Raw genomic sequence first — 20,424 nt, forward strand, 5'->3', positions numbered from 1 at the left:
TCTCCAAGATCTCGCCGCATTCTGTGTGGCGTTGCTAAGGATAAAGCGAGGATGGCCCGGTGGCCTCCATGCCTCCTCTGAGGACCGCCCGTTTCCTTCCTCGAGACCGTTCGTGTATCGTTCTGCAGCTGGGACGTTCACGGCCAGCACCGAGCTTATCTGACCCGCACATTCATTACTTTGACTCTGGCGGAACCTGAACATTCCTTCCCTCCGGCGGTCTGAGCCCGGCGCCCCGAGGGCAGCAGCTCCGGCCGTGCCTCCCAGAGCTCGACCGGCACCTGCTCGGCTGCGGGACTCTCCCAGCGGGCCAGTCCGCACCCCGGGTCCCGTCACACCAGGGGCCTGTGTGTGTGTGTGTGTTTGTATGTGTCTTGAGATGCCATTAAAATTCTTACAAAAACTGAAAGTGAAATGAGGAAATGATTGGGCAATCGGATTGAAGCGCCGGTGCCGGGAAGACCTATGCTGCAGCGGGGCCAGGACGAGGCCGGGCGGACGGAGGGGAGCGCAGGAGAGCTGTCCTGAGGGCGACCGCAGGGCCAGGCCCCCGAGTCAGTGTAGGACACCAGCAAGCACAGCTCACAGGAAATGAGCCATTCCCTGCGCTTGCTTACTCGAAAGGCCCGAACCTTCAAAGTTCCAGGAGTGCCATGGATGGCTGCACAGGCCGGCAGTCACGCCTTTCTCCCCGCCTGGAGAGGGGAGAAGAAATGAAACTGAAGGAGTGTGTCTCCATCCTCCCCCTGAAGGAAAGCCCCTCTGTCCCAGTCTCCAAAGATGGAACGCTGCTGGCCGTGACCTTGCTGCTGGCCCTGGCGGCCGGCTGCCTCTCGGTGCTGGCCTTCTGCAGGGTGGCTGCCCTTCAGGCCGAGCTGCGGAGCCTCCAGGCGGAGCTGCGGGAACTCCACCGGGCTGAGCAGCTGCCAGGCGCCCCCCAGGCCGGAGCCGCAGCCCCCAGGGCAGCCGTGCGGGAGGCCCCAGCTGTCCCCTCGGCTCTCAAAGTGAGTTTGCAGCAGCTGCCTCCCTCCAACCCCCGGGCGTGGGTGGGCTCGCCCCGCACAGCCGCCTCCCGCACCTCAGCTGTCTGTGCAGTAACTTGGGGTTTTTCTCTTCTTAGGGGATCTCTGCACCACCCGCTGCAGGAGGGGCCAACTCCAGCCAAAGCAGCAGGAACAAGCGCGCTCTTCAGGGTCCAGAAGAAGCAGGTAGGTTTCCGGCACAGGAGCATCTGGGACTCAGGGAGCCTGGCGTCCACAGGTGCGGAGGACGGTCTTTGCTCTGGGGCCCGAGAGCCGACCAGGGCACGGAGACCGTGAAAGTTGCATCTAAACCAGGGGAGGCTTTTAGGCACAACCGGTGCACAGCACGTCTGTCCTCCAATGAGCAGTGTGAGGGCTGAGCTGTCCCGTGAGCAGAGAGGAGGAGGAATGAGCCACAGAGTCTTCCTCGTAGATCATGACTGTGTCAGAAACTGGGTCCAGCCCTGTGGGGAGAAAGCACCGCGTGTTAGTGCAGATTCTGTCTACCTGAGTCTGGAAAGCCAGGGCAAGGGGAACACTTCCTGACAGCGCATGGCTGCCCTGCGGCCCAGGGAAGCGCCTATTGCAACAGGTGTGTGTTTGTGATTTCTTTTGTTTATTGCCTTCGTTTAAAAAAAAAAAAAGTTCATTTTACACACACGCGCACACGCGCACACACACACACACGCGCGCAGAGATTTTAAAGCTTCTCTTTAAGGCTTTTCCAGGAAATCCACAAGTTTATAATCTTGTAAGAGTTCTCCAGGGATTCCTGCCTTTGTTCATGTCCCACTTATTCCCAGAGTCCCAGAGTCCCAAACCTCGGGAGGCAGGGCCTCCCAAAATGCTCGATTCTAGTTCCTGCACTTCAGAGATGAAAAAGAGCATTTGCATTACATTCAGTAGCATCACAACTGAAGAAATCCGTGGTATCGTTTCTCTTGTTTTGGAGGACCGTGTCTGGAGCACACAGAGTGTGTCGGGCAGGCACGTGCTACGAGAGCTGTTGTCATGGCTACTGTGTCCTTAAACACTCACCCTGACCGTGAGGCGGCAGGACAGGTGTAGCTGTATAGGTACAGGTGTGTGTTTGGGGAGGGAAGGGCCTGACTTACCGGCCAAGTGCTTTTCCGTCAGACTACACACACGCGCACACTCACACAAACTCACATACACTCATACACATACATACATTAGATGCTCTGGCTGGAAACTATTTTCACTACTTGCCTTGTTCATGGACAAAATTCTTAACCTATAAAACCATGATTTTTATGTATTATCAAAAGCAGATGGGTTGAAACATATATAAACTAGGAAACACTAATATTTTTATTATACTTTAATAAATGAATTAGTTTCACTTTGCATTTTACCTGTGTTTCCTACATAATTGAAAAAATACAACATAAACTGTGGTATATTTTTGTGTCCACTTATCATACAATAAGCCTTTTCCCTACTTCTAAGTAATTCCGTATTAGTTTGCTATATCATACAGTTATTTAATGTGACCACTTCCAAAATTTTGTGCAGGTCTCTTGTTTCTGAATTATATGTTTCACTTAAATTCTGTAGATAGACTATCAGAGCTAAAAGAGGATGAATGTCTTTACCACCCTCGCTGCCTCTTGCCATTTAGCTTTCAAAATGAGTTATAAATGTGCACGGTCAGAAATGCCGTGGACGGGTTCTCCACATTCTTACAGCATCTTATCTGTTAAATTTTATTTTGGCTAATTTAGTGGTTATAAAACTATCTCAAATGTAATTTGTTGCTTGCCTACAAAGAAGAATTTCTTTCTGCATATTTGGATAATTTCTAATTTTCTATCCTGCTAATTTTTATTCATAACTTCCCTCATTTGTCCTAATTTTTCTTTGTAATTTTGAAGAAACTATGTTAGACATATTGCTTATCAAAATTTTGCTGTAAATATTTTCACAATATTTTACTTCTTTTTTTAAATTGTATAGAGATTTTATGTCTGTGTATTTAATATTATAAACTTTTCCTTTTCATCTTCTCTAATACATTAAAGCTAAAAATGTATTTATTCATAATCTCTTACATAGCCTATTCTATTCGCTGCTACTTTGACTTTTTTATAACTTCGTGTTTTAGTTTGGTTTTTAACTCCTTAATCCTCCTGGCATTCATTTGGCAGATCATGTCTACTAGCTTTAACTTCCCCTTTTTTCTTTTATTTTCTCCTTCCAAATTACTGCTAAATATCTCAACTAAATTTATTGGATAATTTTTTAACTTGTTTACATTGGGCAGCTTACTGTTTTGTATTAAGTCTCTCATATATAGTTGAATCTATTTTGGACGGTCTTTTCATTGATTTATTATTCTATTTATCTGCATTAAATAAAATATTCAAGTATTTTATAATATAATGAGCTTTATATCTAGTACCTCAGTCTTCTTCAACCTCTATGCTAGTATTCCCAGCCTCCGCACATGAGTTTTACAAATAAACCTTAACTTGACCATCTCAAAGAGGGTATGGGCTCTTTATAGCAGATTTAAGAAGAAAGGATATTGAGTAAGAAATTAATTAACTCCCAGAGTTCCACTTCCCCCAAATACCCTCTGTTCTATTCTAAAATTTCCTCCCATGTGCAGATTTTTACAAATTTGTGATTTTATGGCTTCCAAAAATTATATACTGATTAAAAATTTCCCTAAATAATTTGTAATTGTTAGAAAGTTTGGAAAGTAACACAAAATTCTATCAAGTGAATGAAAATTGACCCAGTTTCCCAAGTCCAGATGGAATTGCTATTGTTATTATCGTGGTTTGCCTGAGATGTTTTTAGACCTTTCATATAATGCATGTATCTGCATGGTATATGTGTGTACAGTATGTATAAGAATTCATCATATATATGTATGGTTAATGTAGCAGTAAATAGTACATCTCTTTCTCTACACACACACACATACACACACACACACTCAACATTCATAGGTCTGAGACAGAAGGCTTGAAGAGGAGAACCTCGGTGACAATCATCTTTACTTTTCCTCATTCGTGAAACTGGGTTGAATGTTGTTTTAGACACTATCGTTTTGTGCAGGGAAAGTAAATTTTGTTTAGCACGACCAAATTAATGTATCTATAAACAAGAGGTTTATCCAAAACTCCTTGATTTTTTTTTTCCCTCTGTTCAGTATGGTCCTTTTTTGGAATTGAGGAAATTCTGAATCTATGCAGCTTTCTTTGTTTTTTGTTTGTTTGTTTGTTTCTATTCTAGTTCTAATTTATTTTTTAAAGATACTTGTTAATTTATTTATTTGAGAGAGAGAGAAAGAGAGAGAGACCATGAGCTGGAGGGGTGGGGGCAGAGGGAGAGGGATAAGCAGACTCACCGCTGAGCTGGGAGCCTAACTGGGACTCTGGGCTCAATCCCAGGACCCTGAGGTCATGACCTGAGCCGAAACCAAGAGTTGGATGCTTAGCCCTGAGCCACCGAGGTGCCCCTAGTTCTGCTTTTTTTTTAAGTAAGACTCAAAAACTTTAGGTTGTCCCTGTTATTTTCAAAGTATCCATTCATGTGCTTATTTATTAATTTTCTATATACATTCTAGAACTATTGACATTTTTTGTTGGAACTTGATAAAAATTGTAACTCTGAAGAAGAAAATGAATTTTCACACTGTTTAATTGCTTAGTAGCTCTTTATTAAATATCAAATTTTAAATTTCCTAATTAGATAGAATTTTCCTTGTATAGGTTTTATTATTCTTTCATAGTTAATTATAAAAAAGGTTTTGTTGTGATTTCGAAGTCCTGGGATTTTCAAATAGGTTGTTAAACTCTTTGAGAATTTAACTCAAATAATGTTAAACTCTTAATGTTAAACTCTTTGGAAATTTCAGAATTTCCAAGAAATAATGCAGCATCCGATCTCATGGTTAGTTTTAAGCCACATCCGCACACTTATTGGATTTATACTTAATAGAATTACAATATTGTTTCAGATTTTGTTTTTAGGATCCTCTGTTTTCTACACTCCTTAGTATCACTGTGCTGTCACTTTGTGTCAGAAAGGTTCAGAGCTAAGTACTGCTCAGTAATATGCCAGAGTGTTGTGCATTTTTACTTCTCTGTAAATTCAACCTCGATTTCAGCAGGCACTACGGTTTTATCATGTGTCTATCTAATTTGTAAGTAAACTCCAGCGTGTTGGGCTAGAAAGCCGCAGGGGCTCAGCACACAGCACGCCTGGTGTCACGTATCACCTGCGGGAGGTTTATACGTGTCCTGTCTGTCCAGCTAGAGACCAGAGGCTTCTGTGCTCTGGGTCCTGTGTCTCTGGCACATTTGTCATGATACTTGCACACAGAGGTGTTCTGTGAATATTTGCTGATGGATTTTGGGCTCGTGAAGCAGTAAGATGCAATGATTTGGCGTCACTGGAAAGGGGAGATTTTCCCATATTTCTTCCTTTCTCAGGTTTTGATCAGAGGCTGTGTTATGCAATTTTTTAACTTGACATTTGAAACAGCCGATTCACCGAAGAATGAGTTTGACAGCAAGGCTGGAGTTGCAGGGAGCACCTGGGGGCCCCTTGCGCCCAAGACCTTCTTGGTTCACCAGATAGAGACACGATTAGGGCTCGCTGAAGAAGCTTTCATATTCAACAACCTGTGTGACTAATTTTGTGGATTTCTGTCCTTATTTAATGCTTTGGTTCTAATTGAAATATTATTTATGTACGGAAAAGGGCACAGATCCTAAGGGTACATCCTGGGGAGAGTTCCCAGAATAAACATTAGGTGGAGGGGCGGACATCACTCTCAGCCCCCTTGCCCACTGGGTGTTCCTCCAGGCCTCCCGAGGGCGAATTCTGCTCTTCGGTCGTTGTACTGTTTGGGTGCTTGGCTCCGGTTTTGTTTTCCTTAATCGTGTTGTGTTTCAAATGGAGGTCTTACTAGGTTTCTGTGTTTCATAAGATAATTCCTGATTGTAATATAACAAACAGAAATGCGGGGAAATCCAGGATCAAAGAATTGCCAAATGGCTCATATTAGCCCAAAGTTCACTTTTCCGCCCCTAAGTGTATTTGGAGATATTCCCAATTAAAACTGTTAACTAAAGTGATCTGGCTTTGAAATATTCCTGTTAAAGTTTCTTCACAAATGGAATCATCACGATACCTGTAGTCAGCTCTCATCTAACGGTCCTGTCCACTCAGAGGACGTGCAGATGACCATACTAGGAGCCCATCAAGAGAACGGGTTCTTGCCAATGGATTGCTACTGAGCTAAAATGATGTTTTATTAATAAAATCAGGTAACCTTTATAGTTCCCCCTTGTTATTCAGGAGGGAATTTAAAAGTTATTAGAATCGCATGTGTTTTAGATCACAGAAATGCAGAATGTATTTCTATTGATTGTGAGTATCATACTACTCTCAGGTTATAAGACTGAAATGGTGTTGAAAACATGAACAAAATGTAAAAACAAGAATCGGGAAAAATTATCCTTATTTCATCTTTTAAATATCTGTTGTAAGATTTTGGCCAATCTACTTTCAGTTATTTTTCTCCATTTTTAAGTAAACGGTTCTTGGTTTGGAAGTATTTTAGGATAAAAGAAAAGTTGCAGATAATACAAAGAGTATTAGAGAGAGTTGCCATATACCCCCCATCAAGAATCTCCTTTTATTTATATTACCATACTTTGTCACAACTAAGAAACCAACACTGGTATTTAACAAGTAACTGAACTGCATATTTGAGCGTTTTTTCTTTAACCATAGTCCATCTCCTTTGCAAGGAAAGATGGGAGGTCTGATGGGTCTATAACATCCAGTCTTTGTTTCCTTGACATTTCTGGGTTGGCCGGATCTTACAAGACTGTAGAAAGAAATTTGAAAGCATATTCAATATAGAACTCAATCATCCAGGCCACCTGGGTGGCTCAGTCATTAAGTGTCTGCCTTCAGCTCAGGTCATGATCCCAGAGTCCTGGGATCGAGCCTCCCATCAGGCTCCCTGTTTGGTGGGAAGCCTGTTTCTCCCTCTCCCACTCCCCCTGCTTGTGTGCCCTCTCTCACCGTCTCTCTCTCTCTGTCAAATAAGTAAATAAAATCTAAAAAAAAAAAAAAAGAACTCAATCATCCACTTTGTACCAGAATCAGGTTAACTGGTGCCTCTTACCCAGTAAGGGTGTGTTCCTTCCTAGAGCAGAAACAGCTGGCTGCTGTCATGGTGATCTTTGACCAGAACCTTCCCTGAGTGCTATTTTCCACCCCCCACCCCCGCTTCAATAGTGACTTCTTTTTCAGTGTTGCAAGAGCTGGCTTCTGTTCAGTTTCCAAAAAAGTAATAAAATAAAATAGTGACCTCATAACCAAATCTCTGAACCCTGTTCTTGTCAAGTTTAAAGTTTTGGGAAACAGAAGAGCCAGGAAATGAGTCAATCAAAGCAGCCAGAAGCGATGTCTTGTATCTTCCATGCATGCCACAGGCCCGTTAGTTCTCAAGCACTGTTCTAGGTGTGGGTGTTGATCAGAAAACACAACAGATAAAAGTTTCCTGTCCGCTGGAGATTATGTTATAGTGAGGTGGAAAGACACAGAAAGTAGTCAATAGACAGAATTAACGAATAGATTACTAGATACCAGAAAATGGCACAGATCATGGGAAAGTACAGGATCTTGGGCAGGGGTTCATGGAACGGGCAGCATGAAGGGTGGGGAAGAGGACGAGTGTGCATCAGGGAGGCCGGGGTAAGTCTTTCTGTTTCTCCTCGAAGGCTCATTAATTCTTTATACTTTCAACTTTAAAAAAGAATTGCAGAAATGGGTTGATATTTTAAAAATAAATTCATAATGTTGGGGAATAAGTTCTCGTTAATAATTCTGTAGGAAAGGATATTATTAATTTCGATGTTTATTATTTTTATGAGTCAAGTCCTATTTAAAAGAACGGTATTGAACAGCTGCACTTTTTGTTGTGGTTGGATTTTCTTTTAAAAGGGATTCTTGGGGCTCCTCGGTGGCCGTCACTTAACTTTTGGCTTCAGCTCAGATCATGATCTCAGAGTCCTGAGATCGAGTCCCATTTCAGGCTCCACATTCAGTGCGGAGTCTTCTTGAGATAATGTCTCTCCCTCTCTTTCTGCCTCTCCCTCCACTTGCACGCACACACTCTCTTTTTCTCTCTCAAATAAATAAAATCTTTTTTAAAATTTTAAAAGAAAACAAAAGATATTCTCATTTCTTAGAGAAGAAACAGGTTTTGCTCAAAACTAGAGGAAACATCCACTGTGCCAAGGTCTGAGGTGGGCACTCCAGAATTACAGACAGGGGAGGGAGAAACTAAGTTATTGGGTATGTTGCGCTCACAAAGTCTGGGTTGGGCTCTGTGGGTCTATGACACCGTTTACCATTTACCTCCTCAGTAACCCCTGTTAGGTTGGCATTACTGTCTTCATTGTAGGTGAGAGAATTGAAGCCACGACATCACCAGTCCCTTACCTTCACAAGCTAAATACTGAGCTGGAGAAATTAAAGAAAATTAACGTAAATTTTAAAATAATACAGTAATCAATAAGCTCTTTACCTTTTACAAAGCACATGTAAAGTATGACTCCCGTTGGTTCTCACAGCAATGCAATGAAGTAGATATTTTTATTCTTATTACACAGAGAAGAAAAAATATTTTAACATTAAGTGTTAATCTCATGATTAAACAGCTAAGTTGGTTTGAGAACTAACATTTGAATCCATTATATACTGACTACTAAGTCTGAGGTTTCTTTTTCCATTGTACAAGCGGTACGTGCTTGACGTTCAAGTAATACACCAGATTTGACAAAAAACTGTTGGGTCCCCAAGAGGCCTAGACTATTACTAACATTAGTACCAACAGGAGGCCATTAAGCTATGGTATCCTAGGATGTGAGTTCAGACCACAGACTGACAGATGATGGACACCATGATGGATAAGAGCTGAGCTGAGTTTTGAAGTGTGAGTCGATTTGGGGAAGGGGAGACAGTATCCCAGGGAAAGGGATCAGGGATGGCTCAGGCAGAGTATTGGCCAGCATCTTGACATTGCTCCTTTGCTTGGATTTTTGCAAAGGAACACTGATAGAAGTGTTTTCACACGTTCAGGTTTCCTCCTCCTCCTCCTATGGCTGGGCCTTTTGGGGTAGACAGGGAGACTATCATAAGTAACTACCCAGTGACAGCTTCTGACACTGGCTGAGAAGTCACACTTCACAGCTCATTCTGTTTCTCTTCTGTCTGCCACACTAGAACTTCTGGGAAATAGAGAATGGGAAATTTTAGAGAAATACTACACAACCATTTGCTTCAAAAAATAATATAGTGTACTATGATTCTACAAATGAAAATTCAAAATCCTTATTATTGAGGATTATTTGTTATGGAAAATGTTTTTAGTATAACCCTGGGATTATAACCAAGGATTTATTGTTAGATGGTCCAGATGTCAGTGGTTGTTTCTCTTTTATGAAACCTATTTTCCCTAAGCATTAATTTAGTTTGATATAACGTGTATTATAAAGTTGGATGTAAGGATGAGGTTTCAAAGAACCATTTGGAAAAGGTGGATATTATTATAATGTCTATTTTTGTTCTAAATGGTTGCATGATACCCTGGTTTCTCTTCAGATAGTATAAATTTTTCATCTTTTACTAAATTGCTGCATGAGTTTTCTTTCTTTTTTTTCTAGTCTGATGTAAGCCAGACCCCATGCAGATTTGTAAATAGTGCTCCTTAACATCAAGAGTCAGCCTAGGGAGAGAGACAGTAATAGAAACAATTAGGATGTATAGTGAAATGTTATTTCAGTAGATGTTTGTGCAAAGTGTAGTGGGATCCAATATTTAGCAGGAAGAATGAGGGAAAGAACGGATATTTGGTCTGAGCCCTGAAGGATGGATGGATTTCACCAGATGCCAAGGTGAGGAATATGTAGCCAAGGGAATGGCAGACATGCAGTCGCAGTTGGAGCTCCCGCTCTGCAAGGGGTGGGGGTGCTGAGGTCCTGGGGTCATGAAGGTTCTTGGGTTTGCGTACAGGGGAAACCCACTGAAGGAGTTAGAAACGTTGGAAGGACAAGATAAAATTCAGGCTTAGGAAGGCCAATCTGGAAGAAACGCAAGAGATGGAGTGGAAATGGCAGAAAAGAGAAGAGGCCCAGCTCAGTGGGCAGGTGCTGTTGTCCAGAGCAGTGAGGGTGGAGATCTGCACGTGCCTGCCATGCTCGTCCTGTCCTTGCTTATCATCCCCTCCCTGTCTCTGTCTCTCTGTCTCTCCCCCCTTCAGCCATACTAACTGTGTCCCTCCAACCTCAGCCTTTACGTATACTCATGACTATTAGTTTCGACTGGAATGTTCCTACCCCCTTCTTTCTTCTGACTTCAGTTTAAGCACCCCATTCTGAGAAACCTTCCTTATCTCTCTTGAAACTTCAATTCTGTATTTGTGATGCTGCTCATACCTGTTCTCCATGGACGTAGGGCTGCTCCATGGGGATAGGGATTGTGTCTCTGTTCCTTTCCTTTCCTTTCCTCTTTTCTTTCTTTTTCTTTCCTTTTCTTTTTTTTTTCTTTCCTTTCCCTTTCTTTCTTTCTTTCTTTCTTTCTTTCTTTCTTTTTTCTATCTGGAGCACAACACATGGCCTAAATTTAGTGTTCAGTAAAATTATTGAATGAGATAAATGACAGACAGAATCCAAACTGAGCAAAACTTGAAAATTCAAACCATTAGAACTGGGTTATTTTCTGGGTTTCAAGATGGCAAGGGAAGGAATCATCATGTTTACAAAGTGTCTAGGCTGGGCAGCTCAGAGGATTGTCATAAGCACTAAGAGAAAACAGAAGAGTGAGAGGTGCGTGTGTGTGAGGAAGATAAAGAAATAGATTTGGGTCATGTTGAGTTTGAGTCGTCCCTATGATATCCAGACAGAAGTGTCCAAGGGGAAGTCGAAGGTGTAAGAGCCAATTGGGCAACTCTCCAGTATCTTTCTTCAAACCCTCAGGTATATTTCTATCTTGGTTTTGAACTTCCTTGACTTCAAGTATGTTTGCATGTTATGTCATGAAGTTAATTTTCTTCACTGGTAAGTTACCGATATCCAGTACTTTAAGCATATACACCATTAATAATGAGAAATATTCTAATAATTCAAAGAAGTCATGGCAAAAGAAAAAAAAAATCCTGTGGAGATGACGACTCAACTACAAAATTAGTAATTTTAAATTAAAATAGTTCATCAATTGTAAAATGAAATAACCTATGAAGAAGGCATTTTGTTTTCCTGGGTTTTGTTTTGTTCTGTTTGTATTTTTACTCTTGGTGTTTATGAGGCAAGGCAGAGGGCTACCATTTTACATATCTTACAGTTGCTTTAGACATAAAAGATGCTCATATTCTGAATGGTGTGTGACAATGTTAGTGCTTAGCACTCTGTACACACTCACACACACACACACCCCTTCCATTCAGATATCTTTCTTTACTCCTGTTGACTATTGCGATTTCTGTGTTATTTTATCCACCTCTTTCCAAAACCCCCGAAGAACCAGCCCCCCTTTGGTACTGCCTGAGGGCCACTGAAATGCTACCATCTTTCTGAATTATCCAAAATGGAAAACTTATTTTCATTATTAGCTTTTAATTCTCCTTCAGACACATAATCGTTAGTCACAGACCTTTAATTCTTTTCCCCACAATCTATCTTGGACGCCGTATTTACGGAACTGCTTCTGGGATCCGATCATCCGCATATTACGGTTACCACCACTCAACAGCTGAACCTTCGCTTTCATTCTGTCCGCATGACAATTGATTCTACACGAGAATGCGCGTATGACCTTCCTAATGTACAACGTGTATCAGAGGGGCCCCTCAAGTTTAAAAATTCCTGATTTTTAAAAAAATTTTCTATAAGGCAAATACATGCTTCTCAATTTAGCTCCCTAGAAATACTTTTAAAACTCAGCCTACTTGTGTTGGCAAGCTTTATCACTGGTCCACTAAAACTCTATAATCCAGTTTTTTTACCCCTAAATTCTTGTATTCCCATTCCAGTAGAAATGTTTATCCCAAAATCATGCTTTCTTCAATTTCTTCATAAATCTATGTCCCTCGTTAGGTCATGTTTAGATCTTTATGGGATTTCTCCTGGTTAGAATTTTCTAGCCTCTGATTAATTATTCAAAACTAGTTCAAGAAAAATCAAACTGCATTTCTCATGACTTCCACATACTGAATGGTAAGGTAAACAGAAATAGGAGAGAGGCACCTCCTTCAAAGTCTGGTGTGGTAAAGTAAGAAGACAGAAAGAAGAAGAAAGAGACCTCAGGAAAATTCAGGAAGGACATCTCCTCCAGCCCGAAGAGCTTGGGGAAAGTTTGAATGAGATGAGTAAGAAGGACTATGAAGGACAAGTAGGTGTGTGTCATATGGATGGGGCAGATGTGATGGGAACAGCTCGGTATTTCCCACTGGAGTTACACATAATCTGCAATAATTACATTATTTATGGTAGTTTGTATTAGGTTGAGCTTTGTTGAAATAATGTACAATAAACCCAACTGTAGTTTGAAAACGTTTAGTTCCAATACAGAAGACAATGCAGCAGATACTAGCAATCCCATAAACTTCCAAATCCCTTTTCCTAGTTAAATGGTGTTTGGATGTGAGATAAATGTCGTACTTCAACAGGTGGCTTTCAAACTCAAAATGTTTTCTGTATGGAAAGTATTTAAATTCTGTTCTGTGAGGGTGGTTGGATTTTGTTATATCAAATATTGAGCAATAGCAAATTATTTTTGTTCTAAAAACTCTTAATTTAGGAATTCTCTTGCCATCAATATAATACTTTTGTATTCGAAATATTTTACAGGAACCCCTGGGTGGCTCAATCACTTAAGCATCTGCCTTCAGCTCAGGTCATGATCCTGGGATCCCAGGACTGAGCCCCACATCAGGCTCCCTGCTTGCCAGGGAACCTGCCTTTCCCTCTCCCTCTGCCTGCTGCTCCCCTGTTTGTGAGCTCTCTCTTTCTCTTTCTAATAAATAAGTAAAATCTTTAAGAAAATGGAAACATTTTACACAAAGTTTAATGTTGTGAATAAATTTTAAGCTGTAAATTTGTACTTACCAAGATTAATTCTCCTTTTTTCACACATTATTATAATATAAAATATATATATTTAGAAATATGTGTGTCCCCATCAAATACAGAAGGTTTTTTAACACATGCTATCATGTTATTTAATTAAGAGGATAAATTATTCTCAGAGTCTCCAAATTCCCTTCTACTGTCGTAGAGGGAGGGATGTACGCAAGATTTTTGAAAACCAGATACAGTTGATGGCCGTGACAATTGTTACCAGCACTGTTTCTAACGTTAGATTGTGCGTTCTCAGAACTCTGGTGGATGGCTCTCTGTGCTGCTGGGAGACAGGAAACAGCAGTATTTCTATTTGGACTCACTTTTTGTGAGCAATAATCTGTGCTTTAAGATCAGACCTGTGTTGAATCGGAAAGTCTTACAGGATTGTGCTAGAGATAAGATGATAATGAACATCGGATTTCCTAAAATGGAAGAACGTGGGACTGGTAAGCAGCACTGACAAGGTTGATGGGATGTAAGCAGCATTTCATGAGACCAGAGTGGGAAGTCCTCAAGTTAATTTCCAGCAAAACTCCTTCAAAAGCCCAGTGACTTTCTCTGGAATAAGGAAAGTTAATGAATGGCGCTGGCTTCAGCGAGTGTAATTCCAACACTGTTCTTGAACTTTTAACATTCTACTTTCCTTTCTGAAGAGTATTTCTTGAAATCACTTTTCTCCCCGCAGTGTATTTTCTTCTAAAAGTTAGATTTCTGCTACTATATGAAGGAATAGGTCATTGTTTTTTAATGTGTAGGTTGTACCAACTTTAGAGGGGTTGCAGAGATTAAAATTCAGATGTCTTCTTATCAGTTTGGTAGGGTCAAGGCATCACTGTAGGTAACGCTCTTTCTCTAAATAGAATGCGTAAGTCTTCTGTGGCGTGTTGGGTAAATGGTCAAGGATAGGGTTCATTGAAATCAAGAATAATGTCTTAAAGATTTTCTTGTTTCTCTTTATCAGGTGGTCTTTATTCATTTGGTCTTCATGGCCTCCTAGTACCCTTCCTTTATGTGCCCAGTTTATTGGGTTCAATACTGTGAACGAGAATAATGCTAGCACCGCTCCCATGATAATAGCCAAGATATATCTCGCAAGTATTGTGGTCCAAGAATAGTATGAAATATGCTACATGCTTTATCTCATTTAGTCTCCATATGCACGTGCACAGACAGCCTAGGAAAGATGGGACATTTGGAAATCTGACCTCGACTTTTGTCAACATCTGTCCTCATAGAACCTATCACGGTGCCCTGTGAGTAGTGATTCCTTAAGAAGTGTTTGTGAGAAAGATAGGAACACGTTTAAGTAGGGCTGGGAGGGCTGCTCTAGACACTATGCCCGTCCTTCAGACTTTCCTGCTATGGGTGTTTTGTTTCTCCCTTCTTTGACGCCGTCCTTATTCATGGCCGTTCTGCCTCTTAACAATGCTTTTATGTATTTTTTGTGGCAGAAGTTCTGCTGTAGTGACAGCACCAATGAGTCACATTTTCCGTGTGGCACAGACATGGCCACTGTTGTTTTGCAGACCAATGAAAGAATTGCAGAGTCTCCAGAATGTTCTGCTCCTATTGAAATGAGGAGATAAACATAAAAATATGTTAGAAAAGTTTCAGGGTTATAAAGGAATCATAGCTTTTTTTTTTTAAGACTTTATTTATTTGAGACAGAGAGAGAGCACGCACAAGTGGGGGTTGGTGGGGGGAGAAAGGGGCAGAGGGAGAGGGAGAAGCAGACTCCCCGCTGAGGGGGGAATCTGACACAGGACTTGATCCCAGGACTCTGGGATCATGACCTGAGCCAAAGGCAGACACTTAACGACTGAGTCACCCAGGCGCCCCCAAAATTACAGCTTTTAACATTGTGTTTCCACTTTGAAATACCAAGGGTATTCTTCTTAGCAGGTTTTCTGAGGTGATTACTGCCTGCACAGGTATCCTTTGAAGGCCTGTGTGCCTGTACAGCTTGGGGGTAGCTTACAACTGTTACATCTATGGGGTGTTGTGTCGTGAGTATTAACATGCAGAATGTTTTCAATTAACAAGTGTAGCAGGAATTCTCTGTGTCAAACTCTTAAAATGTGACCACAGAGAAGCCTGTTTTTAAAGGATTACTTCAACTCTGAATAAAATACTTGCGGTAAGAAAAACTCTACAGTAATATTTTCCTAATTAAAAATAGGCACGCTTAAATTGCTATTTCATATTTTTCACAGATATTTACTGCTCTGCTTCCTTTACCCATAGGCAGTGTTCTTATTTTGCTTTCACCTGGTGGTATCTGTCTTTAGTTGAGTGAATAGTTCTCTGTGTCCTTGAATGCTGTCTGGAATATCATACACGTGATGTGTGATGCAAACTGATGCTTCCCAGAAGCTTGACTGATTCTGCAGTTTCAGGGAAATCTCCCATTTTATTTTTAAAGATGCTCTCTTTCTTCTCTTCTTGGTCCAAAAGATATTACCCAGAGCCTGACTTTGGCTCCAAAGCGAAGCAGGCGTGGCCTCTATCTGGCCCTGTCAGTTTCCACCACAGGCCCCAAAACAAGCTGTTTACACTTTCCGGGACTTAGTTTCCCGTATGTAATTTTTAAGGTTTTTGTGAGGTCGCTTGTATTTATATCTGCTCAGTAAATGTTAGAAATTGTTTTTATTTTCAGGAATGGTAATTGTATTAGCAGTAACAGTGAACTACTATTTAATGTTGACTTTTTGTTTGTTTCTGTTTTTGTTTTTTGTTTGGTTGGTTGTTTTTGTTTGTTTGTTTGTTTTTTGAGAGAGAGAGTCTGTGTGAGTTGGGATGACGTGGGGGAGGGACAGAGAGAGAGGGAGAGGGAGAATCTCAAGCAGACTCCACGCCCAGTGCAGAGCCTCGATCTCGTGACCCTGAGACCATGATCTGAGTCAAAATCGAGAGTCAGATGCTTCATCGATTGAGCCACCCAGGCACTCCTTCATGTTAGGCTTTTCTGAAACAAAAAAAAATCACTTTCACGTAGTCTCATAGTTCGGCTCATGGGTGCGATGACGGGAAAGCCACGTGATGGTTACTGAACCCGCTTGTGTCCCCACGTGACACCTTCAGGCAAGTTAGATTGAGCTCTCAGGGTGATATGCTTGCCGTGTTCCGACGGCACATAGAGTTTTTCTAAACCGTGAATTTCAAGAACATACTATATTTTAAGTAAAATTTATAATAGAACATCTGGGTGCGGACGTCATCAGGCAGTTTTAGAACAACGCGCAGGATCTGTAGGAGGCAGACTTGGTTTCGCACTTCCGGAAGGGCACCTGTGTTCCCTGTGCGCTCTTACCTCTTACTGTTCCTCGCCAGGTAACTACAAGGCTGTGTTTTTGCTTTTCAGCCACTCAGGACTGCTTGCAACTCATTGCGGACAACGACACACCTGCCATACGGAAAGGTAAGGAGAGCGCCCCCCGTAACTTTCCTCAAACGCTAGTCACTTGTAAGACTGCCTTCGGCCTTCATCTCCAATCTCCTGTCTGCCTGCAAACATCTCAGAACCAGATGTAGAATAAGAGCCTTCAATCTCTTCAAAACGGTTGGGGAGTGCTCGCTTCGGCAGCACATACACAAAACAGTTGGGGAATACATATTTAGGCTACTGTAATAATCTAACAACCAGAATTACCTTAAAGACACAAATACTTAGAAATCTAAAATAATTAGCCTATGATAAAACCAACACTAAGCCACGGTTAGGTTTTTGTTTTAAATTTTTAGAAATCACTTTGGCTTCTCTGGTGACTCGGGATCATTTTCACAAATATTAACTGGTTTTTGTTTTATTTAGATTTTAGAACCCATAATAGGATGAGGATGAAACTGAAAAAGTCATAAACCTTTTATATCAATTATGAGTGAATATGTAATTGTGCAAATGAATATGACACTGTTATGATAATCCAATGTGAAATGATTGCTTTATATTTTGCATGTATCAGTTGAAGACATACAACGTTCTACTCACTGTGTGGGCTGTGGGGCTTCGCAAAGAGTCAGATGTGTGCTGTTCTTCACCTTCATGGAATTTACCCTTTGAGGAGGGGAAAGGGGGGGGAAAGCTAATGAACAAGTGAAATGTAAAATGATAAAATTAAGTGCAATGGGGAAAACTCCAGCAGGCGGGCGCCTGGGGAATGTCTGGGCTGTGAACCAGAACAGGGAATTCACAAGTGTCAGAGGGCTAAGCTGGGAGCCGGGAATGGGGAAACGAGAAGGAGCCCAGAGAATGGATTTGGATGGGCCTTTGTAAGGAGTGCCAGGAGGGCTGTCTTACGTCTGTATTTTTCTAAGTGCCTGTAATTACCCAAATGTAGCACAAGTACCAAACTGTTTGAAATCCTGTTATCATTTATCGCTCTGCATTTTCCAAAGTCCGATGTTTGCAACTTTAATAGGCCGCAGACTGTTTGCTAAGAATTAAAATAAAGTCCGAAGAAGACTTTAAGGACCAAAGATAAAATTTTAAAAATATAACTTAGGGAAAGTTTGGCCAAAACAAAAATACTGCCTGTCACACAGAAAGTTGAAGCTGCTCTTTGATCCTGAGTGTGAGTCTCACAGAGGACTGTGTGTGACGTCCCTGGTTGGTGGCTGCTCTCCACTGACCTCAGGTGCTTATCCGCACACTTCGCCCCTTAGACACGTAGGTTAGCCCGGTGAGACCAGCAGGCCTTGAGCAGCATGGGACTGTTAGTGGGCACGGGCGTCGTCAGCACCACTGCTTGCCGGCACTCGGTAAGGTCTGCTATGTTGTGTTTCCATTTTCACTTGTCTCACGATATTTTTTAACTTAACCTTCTGATTCCATCTGACCCATTCGTTGCTTGGGAGTGTGTTGTTTAATTTCCATGTAGTTTTGAGTTTTCCTATTTTTCTCCTGTTACTGATTTCTACTTTCATGTCATTGTGGTTAGAAAAGATACTTGATATGATTTCAGTCTTCTTAAACCTGTTCAAATTTGTTCGGTGCCCTAACATTTTATTTATCCTGGAGAATTTTCTTTGTGCACTTAGGAAGAATGCATATTCTGCTACTATAGGATAGAATATTTGTATATCTGTTAAGTCCTTCTGGTCTGTAGTGTTGTTCAAGCGCACTGTTTATTACTTATTTTCTTTTGGATGACCTATCCTTTATTGAAAGTAAGGTATTGAATTCTCCTACTCTTACTGTGTTGCTGTCTATTTCTCATTTCAAATCTGTTAATATACATTAGGGGCTTCAGTGTCTATATATATATTTATATATATATAGAGAGAGATCTATATCTATAGATCTAGATCTGTATCTATATATAAAACAAGTATATATATGCTTGTTATACCCTCTTGATGAATCGATCCACTTGTCATCATATAATGACCTTCTTTGTCCCTTGTGATATTTTGTTACTTGAAGTCTATTTTGTCTAATATAAGAATAGCCACTTCTTGTCTTTTTTGTTTACCATTTGTATGAAATGTCATTTTCCAGTCCTTCACTCTGCATGTCCTTAAAACTGAAGTGAGTTTTTTGTAGGCAGAATAAGGTTGGATTTTGTTTTCCCTTCAATTCATTCAGCCACTCTATGCCTTTTGATTGGGAAATTTAATCCATTTACATGTAAAGTAGCCATTGATAGTGAGGATTTATTATCTTCCTTTTGTTAATTATTTTATGGCTGTTTTTTAGTTCCTTTCTTCCTTTCTTCCTCTCTTGATGTCTTCCTTTGTGGCTTATTATTTTGTGTATTGATATGTCTTCATTCCTTTATCTTTGTATTTTGGGTGTCTACTACAGGTTTTTAAATTTATGTTTACCATATCACTTACATAAAGCCATTTAGTTACAGTAGTTTATTTTAAGCTGATAAGAATTTAACTTTGATTTAGATCTTTTTATATTGTGTGTCTATTAACAAAGTACTATAGTTATAATTCTTTTAGTACTTTGTCTTTTAATTTTTATACTAGAGTTCAGAGTGACCTATACTCATTATAGCCATTTCTGTCAGGTTTACTGGAGATTTGTTTTATACCTTTGGTTGTGTTGGATTTTCTTGGTTCTTCACCTTCCTTGAAGAGTTGTTTTGTTGTCTATTCAGGTACCTCTCCTACTCCTCACCAACTGATTTTGAATGGGAGATACTTTTACTGATTAGCAGTGCTTGATATTAGCCACTTGTAAGGCTAGGAGCAAGGCCCACTTTGCTTCCTCCCTACCATCCTGGAGGAAAAGAATCTGTTGTCTGTTTTTCCTCAGTCATACAAAACAAAACAAAGCAAAGCAAACTGCTGGGTATAAAAGAATGTCCTCCCCTTTTCTCTGTTTCTTACTGTTGCAGGGACCAAGCTCTTTGAATCATTCAGCACAAAATATGGGGTGAGATGGAAACCAGCTCCAGAGAAGGCACTCTGAGAGGCTATGTGGCTAGGCATACACTCAGATCTCCCCATCACAGATGGAGGGTGTCTTCTTGGTGCTGACCAAGGCCTGTCTGGGGGAGGGACTGATGTGAATAAATTGAAATTGCTCCTCTTACCTATATAAATGTTAACTGCTTCTCGGTTTGTGCTTTACTACTTAGCTCCTACTTCTTAGCTGGATTCTGAATTTCTTTTCAGAAATTTGGCATTTACAAGGTATTGTTACATCACTGTTTCTGTGAAGGGATGATGTGTAAGGCTTACTACGCTGCACCTTGCTGACATAACCATTCATTCCACTGCCTTTTGCCCACATGATTTCAAGGGAGAGATCAACTGTTAATATTATTGAGCACCCCTTATACTGGAACGATTGCTTCTCTCCTGCTGCTTTCAAGATTTTCTCCTTGTCCTTTCTTTTAGCTGCTTAGTTATAATGCACCTTGGTATGGATCTCTTGGAGTTTATCCTTTTTATTTATTTTTTTATTTTTTAAAGATTTCCTTTATTTGTTGGAGAAAGAATAAGCAGGGGGGAGCAGCAGGTAGAGGGAGAAGCAGGCTCCCTGCTGAACAAGGAGATGATGTGAGACTCAATCCCAGGACCCTATGATCATGACCTGAGCCAAAGGTAGATGCTTAACCAACGGAGCCACCCAGGCATCCCCGTGTTTACCCTTTTTAGAATTCATTCTGCTTCTTGGATGTGTAATGTAATCTTTCTTCAAAGTTAAGAAGAACTCCTCTTATTTCTTCAAATACTCTTTCTGCTCCTTTCTGTGCTCCTTCTGGGATTCCCAT

At 40.9% G+C, this 20,424-nt stretch overlaps 1 protein-coding gene across 1 annotated transcript in view; it reads left to right on the plus strand.

The window, feature by feature from the left end:
* The first annotated feature begins 548 nt into the window (after nucleotides 1-548).
* LOC111147133 (TNF superfamily member 13b) overlaps nucleotides 549-20,424 on the plus strand; it is a 30,079-nt gene continuing 10,203 nt past the window's right edge. Inside the window, exons 1-3 of the mRNA XM_022503035.1 lie at nucleotides 549-1,004; nucleotides 1,121-1,208; nucleotides 16,557-16,613. Coding sequence (XP_022358743.1) covers nucleotides 654-1,004; nucleotides 1,121-1,208; nucleotides 16,557-16,613 — 496 coding nt within the window. The 5' untranslated portion in view covers nucleotides 549-653. The remainder of the gene's footprint in view (nucleotides 1,005-1,120; nucleotides 1,209-16,556; nucleotides 16,614-20,424) is intronic.

The sequence above is a fragment of the Enhydra lutris genome, unplaced genomic scaffold (genome assembly GCF_002288905.1).
Source record: "Enhydra lutris kenyoni isolate GAN:26980312 unplaced genomic scaffold, ASM228890v2 scaffoldscaffold15, whole genome shotgun sequence".
In the NCBI taxonomy this organism is placed as follows: domain Eukaryota; kingdom Metazoa; phylum Chordata; class Mammalia; order Carnivora; family Mustelidae; genus Enhydra; species Enhydra lutris.